Source organism: Salmo salar, chromosome ssa28 (genome assembly GCF_905237065.1).
Source record: "Salmo salar chromosome ssa28, Ssal_v3.1, whole genome shotgun sequence".
Taxonomy (NCBI): Eukaryota; Metazoa; Chordata; class Actinopteri; order Salmoniformes; family Salmonidae; genus Salmo; species Salmo salar.
Genome location: NC_059469.1, coordinates 33,094,100 through 33,107,500, shown reverse-complemented (window position 1 = coordinate 33,107,500; position 13,401 = coordinate 33,094,100). Strand labels below are relative to the sequence as shown.

The following is a 13,401-nucleotide window of genomic DNA, read 5'->3' as shown; positions in this document are numbered from 1 at the left end:
GCAGTTCTACAGCTATTGTTGAATAATTGATGTTAAAGTTGCTTTCTCACTTCATGAATAACTCTTAAACACGTTTTATTGGGCTACTTTAAGGTATCATAGTTAAAGTGGCTTGAGTGCATTAGACTGGAGCTGTTGTCTCCAGCCAGCAGGGGGAGTATTTCACCATGCCTGTGTCAGAGTGAGCTCCAGCCAGCAGGGGGAGTATTTCACCATGCCTGTGTCAGAGTGAGCTCCAGCCAGCAGGGGGAGTATTTCACCATGCCTGTGTCAGAGTGAGCTCCAGCCAGCAGGAGGAGTATTTCACCATGCCTGTGTCAGAGTGAGCTCCAAACAGCAGGGGGAGTATTTCACCATGCCTGTGTCAGAGTGAGCTCCAGCCAGCAGGGGGAGTATTTCACCATGCCTGTGTCAGAGTGAGCTCCAGCCAGAGTCTGGATGACTATTACAATGTTTATTTAACCTTTATTTAACTAGGCAAGTCAGTTCATAAAAAAAGAATAAAAAAATAAAAATAAAATTATTTATTGAATATTCTAAACATACAATATACTTGCAGTGAAGCCGCTCAATAACTACATCCTACCAGTCATCCAACAGATTCCCATTCAGAGAGACACACAGAGGCATCCAGGGTCAATAACTACATCCTACCAGTCATCCAACAGATTCCCATTCAGAGAGACACACAGAGGCATCCAGGGTCAATAACTACATCCTACCAGTCATCCAACAGATTCCCATTCAGAGAGACACACAGAAGCATCCAGGGTCAATGCCCTGCTGAAAGGCATGTTGACCAATCGACCACCAGGCCAGAAAACGTGAACCCGAACCCTCCAAGATCCCCCCACAGTTCCCCAATAGCTGTCCCTCAATCCTCCAAGATCCCCCCACAGTTCCCCAATAGCTGTCCCTCAACCCTCCAAGAACCCCCCACAGTTCCCCAGTAGCTGTCCCTCAACCCTCCAAGATCCCCCCACAGTTCCCCAATAGCTGTCCCTCAACCCTCCAAGATCTCCCCACAGTTCCCCAGTAGCTGTCCCTCAACCCTCCAAGATCCCCCCCACAGTTCCCCAATAGCTGTCCCTCAACCCTCCAAGATCTCCCCACAGTTCCCCAGTAGCTGTCCCTCAACCCTCCAAGATCCCCCCACAGTTCCCCAATAGCTGTCCCTCAACCCTCCAAGATCTCCCCACAGTTCCCCAGTAGCTGTCCCTCAACCCTCCAAGATCCCCCCCACAGTTCCCCAATAGCTGTCCCTCAACCATTCGAGACTCCTCCCACAGTCCCCCCCAGGAAGGAAATATACAATTAATTCCATTCACCACCCCCAAGAACCCCCCAATGCACCAACAACCAAGAGAATGAACTAAAGAGAAAAAAGGAAGACAGAAGAAAACAACAAACAAATAATACATTTAAAACAAAGGACAGCAATGCCAACTGTATATGTTTGTGTGCATGTCTGGCACTATTACATGTATGTGTGTGTTCTTGTATGTGTTTATTTGAATGAGAGTGTGTGTATATGTGTACAAACACCTGCACGGCCTCAGCCTCAGGAAAACTCTGCCACTTAGTGTCATTCAAATGTACTTTTTATTATGATTTATTTTGACTTAAAAGTAAAAATAATATAAAAATTATCTTTGACCATCATCTCTCACACAGCAACTCCACTCCCACTTGTCTCCAATTCCACATCCAACCCTCAGCTTCCCTCAGCCCATCCCATCTATCTCTGCTGGCCACCCACTTCGGATTTCTACGCAACACATATCTTTCAACTATACTGTGATGTTTAATGTACAATTTCAATCTATCTAATCGAATAGAATCCACAGACTGCGAGTTGAAGATAAATACTTTTACTAAGAGTATTAGTATATTAGTAATTGACTGACCCGGTCTCTCCAGATCTCCTAACAGTACTATTTCTGGGGTCAATATTAGATCAATGCTATGCATTTTCAGCCATTCCTGAACCTGAGACCAGAAACAGGCTACCTGAGGGCAACACCAAAATAAATGGTCTATTGGTTCTGTATCCTCACAACAAAATCTGCAGAGCGTCGATGATTTTATTCCCCAAATATTGAACATTTTGTTGGTGGCAAGAACTCTATATAATAATTTTAGCTGAAAAGCATTAAGTCTTGAATCTTGCGTTGTTTAATATATCAACTCGTACACCCTGTACCATGGAATCGGTACATAAAAAATCTCTTTAAATAAGAACAAATTCGTATTTACCATGACGGCCTACCCCAGCCTAACCTGGACGATGCTGGGCCAATTGTGCGCTGCCCTTTGGGACACCCAATCACGGCCGGATGTAATACATCCTGGACTAGTGTGGATAACGGCTTGGAAGCGACTGTAGGTGACAGTGAATGTGAGCAGTCTTACTTTCAGGCCCTCCTGGAGCTGTTGAGCCACGGCACGCGCCTGTGGGGACTCCCCATCACCCCTGGCAGCCAGGTCGGCTAGCTGGGCCATCAGCTGTTCCACCTGCTCACACTTCCCTACCAGCTCCTGTCTGTAGGGACCTGGCAGAGCGTTAGCCAGACGACGGCCCTCCGCCACCAGCCCCCGGATAGCTGCCTGGCCTGAGGAGAGACACAGTCAGATACTCGCAGGCGCAGAAACACACACACAGAGTACACACAGAGTAGAGAGAGTAGACACACAGCAAACAAAGCTTTAGATCATAGGTGGGTTTCTACCGATTTGGGCCGGAGGGTTAGGAGTAGTAGGACCACCCACACATCATTCTATATCGCTGTATGACATTTTATATCGCTGTATGACATTCTATATTATAAAGTGGGTGGTTCAAGCCCTGAATGCTGATTGGCTGAAATACATGGTATATCAGACCGTATACCACGGGTATGACAAAACATGTATTTTTACTGCTCTAATTACGTTGGTAACAGCTTATAATAGCAATAAGGCACCTCGTTGCGTCGTGCCTAACAGCCCTTAGCCGTGATATATTGGCCATATACCACACCCCCTTGGGCCTTATTGCTTAATTGCTGTATGTTAATCTATATAGTTGTGATTATGTTTACTCTGAACATTCTCCAGTAGGCCATGTAATACAGCCCAGAGTCTAAGCGTTAACAACAGATGAGAGAATATCCAGGCTTCTGAGCCGACAAGCCAAGGAGATAATGAGGTTGGGAGAGAGCAGAGGAATGTAGTGCACAGTGAAAAACAACAAAGCAGACATGTACACAGAGTCTGGACTGATGTTCACTGTAGAGAGAGAGAGAGAGGGAGAGAGAGAGAGAGAGAGAGAGAGAGAGAGGGAGAGAGAGAGAGGGAGAGAGAGAGAGGGAGAGAGAGGCAGGAAGGAGGGCTAAGAGAGAGAGCGGGAGAACAAGAGAGAGATGGAGGGGAAGGAAGCAAGAGGGAGGGAGTTAAAGAAATATATAAAGGTTAAGGAAGGAATGAGAAAGAGATGAGGCCATTCAGACTCACCCACTCCCCCGTCATCGATGGTGGGGTTCTCCATCCAGCTCTGGGCCTGCTCTATCTTCCCCTCTAGGTGGACAGCAGCCTTGGCAGGCCTGCTGTTGGCTACAGCCTTGCTGGTCTTAGACTGCAGGTTCTGTAGGGCTGTGGCTATCTGCTTCGCCAATGCCCTGGCCTCCGGAGTATCACCTTTACCCCTGTGAATGGGAGACAATAATGACGTACTGGAAATGAAAAGTCCATAGTCTCTCTCTAAAGCATGATAGGTAGTTAGTTATTCTAGTGAAAGCTAAATGAAATGTCCATAGACTCTCTCTAAAGCACGATAGGTAGTTATTCTAGGGAAAGCTAAATGAAATAGAATGACGCATGTAGGTGTTGATTAAGATTTATGGACTACTGGTCAGCAAGAAAACAATGTGATAACGTTCACTTAACCTCTAAGGCAGTGGCATTCAAAGTCGGGGTCGCAACCCCACTAGGGGGAACTGCAAAATTAAAGTACAATTATTGTAGGGGACCAATATACAAACGTTTTTGAGAAAGGTAATTTGAAAAATAAAATTGTATTGAGTAAATGTATTTATTAGTTTCTTTAAAAATATTATCTAAAATGTGCTGATTTTAAGGTTGTGTCATTAGATTTGGGGTCCCCGTTGAAAAGGTTTCAATGCCACTGCTCTAAGGAATTACATGGCCGACGGATAGCAGACAGTAAGCACAATATTGGCCCAAGGACCCAACCCTGCGGAACTCAATATTTAACCTTGGAGTGTTTTCAATATTCTTCATTACACATTAAGATATTGACTCAAAGACAGACAAAGCCCCCCGCTCAGGTAACACCTCCCATCCTTTTTAAGCTGTATCGTCATACAGTTGTCTATACTGCCAGGGGGTGTTCTCAGTTGTAATCGTCATACCCAGTAGTTTGAACTCCACTCTTAGATCTGCTATTGTTAGCTCAAAAAGAGAAGCCCACTGTGGTCTGCTCACCCAGTACTACTAGTTCAAATGTGAATTCCATAAACTTTAATACCCCCTGGTTTCCAAATCACATAGAGGGCTTGGGCTGTTGCATGATAGCAACCAAAGCCCATGTAAGTCAGTTTATAACATTACATCATTGGTTACTGCGAGAGTGACTCATATTGACATTGGCTGCCGCCACAGGGGAGCCAACTTTGGAAAAGTAATTCCAATTTCTACTCCTCCCTCTTTTACTAATAGGGATAGACCAAATGGTGCAGTTCTATGCAATCTTATAGCCATAGCACCTATATCAATATCAACCATCAGACAGGTTCTTCAACCGCCTATTGAACATTGAAACTTCAACAAGCTATGTGACTTTATAAATCATAAAGGACTTGGATTGATGCATCTGAATATTAGGAACTTTCTTCCTAAACTGGATTACATTAAGATCTGGGCTATGTGGACATTCTGCTATTGACTTAAACTTGGATCTCTGGGGACATTCTGGACTCTAATAATATTGAGAATTATAATGTGTTCAGAGCTGACAGACAGTATAGAGGTGGTTGAGTGGCCATTTTTATAAAAACAAATCTTTCTTTGTCTCTTAACTGAAATCCATTTCCCAGGTACAATCTTTAAGCCTTTGTCTGGGGGGGAAATGTATTCATAACTGTTATAAGGGTCTACCGTCCTCCCTCGGCTAACCTTTGTGCACTCAATGAGTTAACTAGTTTGTCTTCTTTTACAAAATCAGAAGTTATTATCCTGGGTGACTTAAATTATGATTAGGAAATGCAGGCTTCAACAACCTAAAAAACGTGTAATAATCTAAACCTAACCCAGCTGGTGACTAAGTCTACACGGCCAACCCTAAATATCCATCAAAGTCAACTCTGATTGACCTCATTCTAACAAATACACCAGAGAGATATGTTTCTACTGTTATCTTCTCCTAAGACATTAGTGATTATTGTCCAGTTGTTTGTATTAGAGATGTGAGAATACAAAAAAATCTAAGCCTCGTGACATCACAAAGAGTAAATTTAAAAACTTCAGTGATCATGTTTTTTTTTTTACATTATCTTTATTTTAGTGATCTTGATTGTATTTTAGCTATCGCTGAACCTGATTCAGCTTTGAGCCTCTTTGTAGATGTCTTCTATACTATTGTGGATAGTCATGCTCCCTTTATATAATGGAGGGTTAAAGGTAGATCTAATACCTGGTACACTGTGGAATTATCAGAAGTCATTCATAAAAGAGATGATGCTTGGGTCAAGGCCAGGAACACTGGCTTAGGCCCAGACTGGTAAGCTTTTAAGCAACTGAGGAATCAGAAAGGCTACATCTGATTGTTATATAAACGCTCTTTCAGATTGTAATGGGAACCCGGATAAACTCTGGAAAACTGTCAAATTCTTAAAAAGGGTTCTACTTCCTCTGTACAACAAATTAATTCAGACACTGGCCGCATTACAGGAAAGAAATCCATAATTGATGCATTTAATCACCATTTTATATGTCCAGCTTATCAATTTGAAAGAACTTCTAAGGCTATTCACCATGATATTGGGCAGGATGCTGGTAGGGGAAACTTGCTGAATGATCAGAGAATTGATAGTCAAAAGATTTTCTTTTAAGATATTTACAGAAAAAAAAGAAGCCCTGGATGCTTTGCTAGGGTGGTGAGTACGGCCGATCCCTGGGGCCAAGCTCTCTGCCATCCAGGACCTCTATACAAGGCGGTAAGAGGAAGGCCCCAAAAATTGTCCATAAAGTAGGGTCCATACAGAAATGGTTTGTCGAGATCGGTGGGGATAAACTTGACTGGCCTGCACAGAGCCCTGATCTCAACCCCATTTAGGATGAATTGGAAAGCCGACTACAAGCCAGGCCTAGTCGCCCAACATCAGTGCCTGACCTCACTAATGCACTTGTGGCTGAATGGAAGCAAGTCCCCGCAGCAATGTTCTAACATCTAGTGGAAAGCCTTCCCAGAAGAGTGGAGGCTGCTATAGCAGCAAAGGGGGGACCAACTCCATATTCATGCCCATGGTTTTGGAATGAGATGTCCGACGAGTAGGTGTCCACATACTTTTGGTCATGAAGTGTAGCTACCTCAATTACCCCTGCACATTGACTCAGTACTGGTACTCCCTGTATATAGCCATGTTATTACCTCATACCCCAGCACATTGACTCAGTACTGGTACTCCCTGTATATAGCCATGTTATTACCTCATACCCCTGCACATTGACTCAGTACTGGTACTCCCTGTATATAGCCATGGTATTTACCTTGTACCCCTGCACATTGACTCAGTACTGGTACTCCCTGTATATAGCCATATTATTACCTCATACCCCAGCACATTGACTCAGTACTGGTACTCCCTGTATATAGCCATGGTATTTACCTTGTACCCCTGCACATTGACTCAGTACTGGTACTCCCTGTATATAGCCATGTTATTACCTCATACCCCAGCACATTGACTCAGTACTGGTATTCCTTGTATATAGCCATATTATTACCTCATACCCCAGCACATTGACTCAGTACTGGTACTCCCTGTATATAGCCATATTATTACCTCATACCCCTGCACATTGACTCAGTACTGGTATTCCTTGTATATAGCCATGTTATTACCTAGTATTCCAGTATATAGCCATGTTATTACCTCGTACCTCTGCACATTGACTCAGTACTGGTACTCCCTGTATATAGCCATGTTATTACCTAGTATTCCAGTATATAGCCATGTTATTACCTCGTACCTCTGCACATTGACTCAGTACTGGTACTCCCTGTATATAGCCATGTTATTACCTAGTATTCCAGTATATAGCCATGTTATTACCTCGTACCTCTGCACATTGACTCAGTACTGGTACTCCCTGTATATAGCCATGTTATTACCTCGTACCTCTGCACATTGACTCAGTACTGGTACTCCCTGTATATAGCCATGTTATTACCTAGTATCCAGTATATAGCCATGTTATTACCTCGTACCTCTGCACATTGACTCAGTACTGGTATTCCTTGTATATAGCCATGTTATTACCTAGTATTCCAGTATATAGCCATGTTATTACCTCGTACCTCTGCACATTGACTCAGTACTGGTACTCCCTGTATATAGCCATGTTATTACCTCGTACCTCTGCACATTGACTCAGTACTGGTACTCCCTGTATATAGCCATGTTATTACCTCGTACCTCTGCACATTGACTCAGTACTGGTACTCCCTGTATATAGCCATGTTATTACCTCGTACCTCTGCACATTGACTCAGTACTGGTACTCCCTGTATATAGCCATGTTATTACCTCGTACCTCTGCACATTGACTCAGTACTGGTACTCCCTGTATATAGCCATGTTATTACCTCGTACCTCTGCACATTGACTCAGTACTGGTACTCCCTGTATATAGCCATGTTATTACCTCGTACCTCTGCACATTGACTCAGTACTGGTACTCCCTGTATATAGCCATGTTATTACCTCGTACCTCTGCACATTGACTCAGTACTGGTACTCCCTGTATATAGCCATGTTATTACCTCATACCCCTGCACATTGACTCAGTACTGGTACTCCCTGTATATAGCCATGTTATTACCTCGTACCTCTGCACATTGACTCAGTACTGGTACTCCCTGTATATAGCCATGTTATTACCTCGTACCTCTGCACATTGACTCAGTACTGGTACTCCCTGTATATAGCCATGTTATTACCTCGTACCTCTGCACATTGACTCAGTACTGGTACTCCCTGTATATAGCCATGGTATTTACCTTGTACCCCTGCACATTGACTCAGTACTGGTACTCCCTGTATATAGCCATGTTATTACCTAGTATTCCAGTATATAGCCATGTTATTACCTCGTACCTCTGCACATTGACTCAGTACTGGTACTCCCTGTATATAGCCATGTTATTACCTCGTACCTCTGCACATTGACTCAGTACTGGTACTCCCTGTATATAGCCATGTTATTACCTCGTACCTCTGCACATTGACTCAGTACTGGTACTCCCTGTATATAGCCATGTTATTTTTACTTGTTATTGTTATTCATTATTCAGTGTGTATTTATTCCACACGTGTCACTTTCTCCATTTACATTTTTTACCTGTAACTCTGCATTGTTGGAAAAGCACCCGTAAGAAAGCATTTCACTGTTAGTCTACACCTGTTGTTTAGGAAGCATGTGACAAATACAATTGTATTTTCTAGGGTATATAAAATGGATTACTTACTGTCTCCGGAGCTCAGAGAGCTTGGCGGTGAGAGCAGCCATCTCTCCGATGGACCTCAGGATGTCATCTCTCTCCTTGGGGTCTTCACACATGTCAGCGATCTTCTTGGCCTCAGACAGGAGGGCTCTAATGTTTTCCTCTCCCTCAGGACCACCGTTGGGGTCTGCCAGCCAGTTCTGCAGGGGCACAGGGTTAGAGGTCAACATAACACAGCAGGCTCAAGACCATGGAAAATAAATGCCTGTTTAATGCTTTGTGTGCTATCCTCTGGGATTTGTACTTTTTCCATTGTGCAATTCTTAACCCCCCCCCCCCCAAAAAAAAATAATCAATAAATCAAGAGAGTCTACCTGAGCAGCGTCAATCCTCTTGGCGATGACCTGTTTGGAGTTGGTCATGGCCTCCAGTTTCCGGCCTGCATTCTCCACTTTCCCCGCGAGAACATCCAGGCCCTGGGAGACCTGCTGGGCCTTCTGCTTGGCTGCAGGAGATGCCCCCTGACCCCTGGAGATAGACAGAGAGAAAGACAGAACATAAGACGGTTGTAAAATTCTTAAACTTTCCCGAAGTTCAAAGGTTTTTCAGGAATCACAGCATGGTTGGAATCCCTGTTCACTCCCTACCGAATCCTTGCTTATTCCCTACCGAATCCCTGCTTATTCCTTGTTTATTCCCTACCGAATCCTTGTTTATTCCCTGTTTATTCCCTACCGAATCCCTGTTCACTCCCTACCGAATCCTTGCTTATTCCCTACCGAATCCGAGCTTTTTCCCTGTTTATTCCCTACCGAATCCTTGTTTATTCCCTGTTTATTCCCTACCGAATCCGAGCTTTTTCCCTGTTTATTCCCTACCGAATCCGAGCTTATTCCCTGTTTATTCCCTACCGAATCCGTGCTTTTTCCCTGTTCACTCCCTACCGAATCCTTGCTTATTCCCTGTTTATTCCCTACCGAATCCGAGCTTTTTCCCTGTTTATTCCCTACCGAATCCTTGCTTATTCCCTGTTTATTCCCTACCGAAGCCCTGCTTTTTCCCTGTTTATTCCCTACCGAATCCGAGCTTTTTCCCTGTTTATTCCCTACCGAAGCCCTGCTTTTTCCCTGTTTATTCCCTACCGAATCCGAGCTTTTTCCCTGTTTATTCCCTACCGAATCCGAGCTTTTTCCCTGTTTATTCCCTACCGAATCCGAGCTTTTTCCCTGTTTATTCCCTACCGAATCCGAGCTTTTTCCCTGTTTATTCCCTACCGAATCCGAGCTTTTTCCCTGTTTATTCCCTACCGAATCCGAGCTTTTTCCCTGTTTATTCCCTACCGAATCCGAGCTTTTTCCCTGTTTATTCCCTACCGAATCCGAGCTTTTTTCCCTGTTTATTCCCTACCGAATCCGAGCTTTTTCCCTGTTTATTCCCTACCGAATCCGAGCTTTTTCCCTGTTTATTCCCTACCGAATCCGAGCTTTTTCCCTGTTTATTCCCTACCGAATCCGAGCTTTTTCCCTGTTTATTCCCTACCGAATCCGAGCTTTTTCCCTGTTTATTCCCTACCGAATCCGAGCTTTTTCCCTGTTTATTCCCTACCGAATCCGAGCTTTTTCCCTGTTTATTCCCTACCGAATCCGAGCTTTTTCCCTGTTTATTCCCTACCGAATCCGAGCTTTTTCCCTGTTTATTCCCTACCGAATCCGAGCTTTTTCCCTGTTTATTCCCTGCTTATTCCCCTACGGAATCCCTGTTTATTCCCTGCTTATTTCCCTACGGAATCCCCACCGAATCCCTGCTTATTCCCCACCGAATCCCTACTTATTCCCCACCGAATCCCTACTTATTCCCCACCGAATCCCTACTTATTCCCCACCGAATCCCTACTTATTCCCCACCGAATCCCTACTTATTCCCCACCGAATCCCTACTTATTCCCCACCGAATCCCTACTTATTCCCCACCGAATCCCTACTTATTCCCCACCGAATCCCTACTTATTCCCCACCGAATCCCTGCCATTGTCAGAACGTTGAATTGATTCCATTCCCATTCTATACACAACCGTTCAAAAGTTTGGGGTCACTTAGAAACGTCCTTGTTTTTGAAAGAGAAGCTATTTTTTTGTCCAGTAAAATAACATCACATTGATCAGAAATACAGTGTAGACATTGTTAATGTTGTAAATGACTATTGCAGCTGGAAATGGCAGATTTTTTTATGGAATATCTACATAGGTGTACAGAGGCCCATTATCAGCAACCATCACTCCTGTGTTCCAATGGTACGTTTTGTTAGCTAATCCAAGTTTATCATTTTAAAAGGCTAACTGATCATTAGAAAACCCTTTTGTGATTATGTTAGCACAGCTGAAAACTTGTCCTGATTAAAGAAGCAATAAAACTGGCCTTCTTTAGACAAGTTGAGTATCTGGAGCATCAGCATTTTATGGGTTCGAATCCCGGGTCCACCCATACATAAAATGTTTGCAGGCATGACTGTAAGCCACTTTGGTTAAAAGCGTCAGCTAAACGGCATATATTTTTATTATTTTCTATGTACTATACCTTGCCCTCATCTCAGAAACCTGGTCAGTGATTTGCCCCAGGGTTTTGGATGTGGCCAGGATATCCCTCCGCTCCTTCCCAGCACACAGCTCTCCCACCTTCCCAGCCTCATCCAGGATCTGACGGATGGCCTGTTCTCCAGCATCCCCTGATCACCAGGACACATTGAGCACAGAACACAAAATGTTACAAACACAAAGACAAAAAGGACCACTGAGTCCTGTTCAATTGGCACCAAACAGAAGAAAAACGGACTGAAACACGGAGCGACTACTTTGACTCCAATAAAAACAATAGCAGTGGTGTATAAAGATGGCGGCCCCACACGTACTTACCATAAATTCCTAATTTTATATGGTCATTAGCACAGTATATACATGATCCCAATTTTAGCTTCAAAAAGTAGATTGTGCTGATTTATTGGCACATTGAACCATGTCGCGCGCCGTAGTTTCAAAACTCAGTGGCTAAAACAAAGAAGTCATATCTGAATTCTGACGTCTTTATGCACGTTCGCCATTGTTTTGTTTTTCATAGATTTTCATTTTTCTACGGTGTTCCCAAATGCCGGGGTTTTCAAACCTCTTCTCAGGGAACCCCAGCTGTTTCCTGTATTCAAACTATTCCAGAACTACCTGATTCAGATAGTTAACTAATCATCAAGCACTTTACTTGAAATCGGGTGAGCTAGTTCAGGGCTACATGAAAATAGTGAAATGTCTGGGGGTCCCCGAGGAGAACCCTGGTATATTGAGCGATTGGGAGGACATGTTACCTGGTCGGGCGTCGGGGTCCCTCAGCCAGCTCTTGGCCTGGGTCATCTTAGAGTCGATGAGCGTCAGAGCTCTCTTCATGGCCTCTGTATCCTTTAGGGTCAACAACAGGGTCAGAGGAGACAACATGGATGAATAACTAATCACTTTCAGTCTAGAACCTCCCCCAAAAACATATTTTTAAAAAAGACTGAAATTAGGCACATTTGGACTTTGTACTACGGCATATACAGGGATTGTCATATACAATTAATTGTGTCTAAAACTGAGGCAATGATTTGCCTAATGATGATTCCTTTCTAAAGGTAACCATTCTGTAGGTAATGGCATGTCTGTAAATCTCATGCTAGTATTTTCCTGCTTGGGGAATTCATTAATGTGATGATGACTGATGAACATGAGCTCAGCATTCACACAGATGAACACATGAAGCTAGATACGGCAAAGACATGACATCCCCCATGATCAGCACCATTACAGCACACACACCAGATAGTATCTGTACCTCAGATGTACAGCATTGCTGTTATTCATTAACCTCTGGCAGTTAGCAACACACAACTTTAAAAAACGCACATGCTGTTTTAAAATCAAATCACTTTCCACAGTCTTATGTGAGTTCCAAATGGCACCCTATTCCCTACTGTACATAGTGCACTACTTTTGACCAGTGCCCTACAGGTTCTTGTTAGAAGTAGTGCACTATATAGTGAATAGTGTGTAATTTGGAACTCAATGTCAATAGGGGTGTTGTTTCACATCATAAAAAGCCCATCTACTGTGACTGTCCCATTGTGTCTCAATCTGGAAGGGATGGAAATACATCAAATACATCCAAGTCAAGAGACGGCTTGACAATGAGTCTATTCATCAGCCAAGTGTTGGGACAGAGCTGTTATACACAACATGTGGTAGAGTGAGAGACACAGGGAGATGGTTTTCCATGAGTTTGCATGATAGGATATACAAGGACACTAGCATTTGAATGGCTTTACACAGTTTGACTTTTTACACCATGAAGGACATCTATCCAGGTAGACAAGTGATGGTTCTACCTGCTACTAGTCATGTGAGTTTAAAGCCTTTGTCCTTTGGGGACAAGAAAAGATCTATTCCATTCTGCATGTCCACATTCTACATCACTGAAGTAATAACTGGAACTAAACAAAGGGAGGACTCATGGTTTGCATGTTCTGTAAAAATAATAAACCTCCAAGATTATTCCTCCTTTCTAAAGTTTTTTTTGTCAGAGAAAAGGATGACAATGATGACCAGCCTATCCATCCACAGTATTAAAACGGAAGATTGAGCAAAGTCAAAGTTGAACTTAGCA

General features: G+C 43.4%; 1 protein-coding gene across 2 annotated transcripts in view; it reads right to left on the bottom strand.

Annotated features, from left to right (window-relative positions):
- Nucleotides 1–13,401, bottom strand: part of LOC106589883 (vinculin) — a 63,698-nt gene that overhangs the window by 7,264 nt on the left and 43,033 nt on the right. The window contains exons 7-12 of one of the 2 annotated variants that reach the window (XM_014180294.2): nucleotides 12,071–12,164; nucleotides 11,296–11,443; nucleotides 9,097–9,250; nucleotides 8,747–8,922; nucleotides 3,493–3,683; nucleotides 2,413–2,612 (exon numbers count right to left, since the gene is read on the bottom strand). In XM_014180294.2, coding sequence (XP_014035769.1) covers nucleotides 2,413–2,612; nucleotides 3,493–3,683; nucleotides 8,747–8,922; nucleotides 9,097–9,250; nucleotides 11,296–11,443; nucleotides 12,071–12,164 — 963 coding nt within the window. The remainder of the gene's footprint in view (nucleotides 1–2,412; nucleotides 2,613–3,492; nucleotides 3,684–8,746; nucleotides 8,923–9,096; nucleotides 9,251–11,295; nucleotides 11,444–12,070; nucleotides 12,165–13,401) is intronic. The other variant, XM_014180295.2, reaches the window with a different exon arrangement.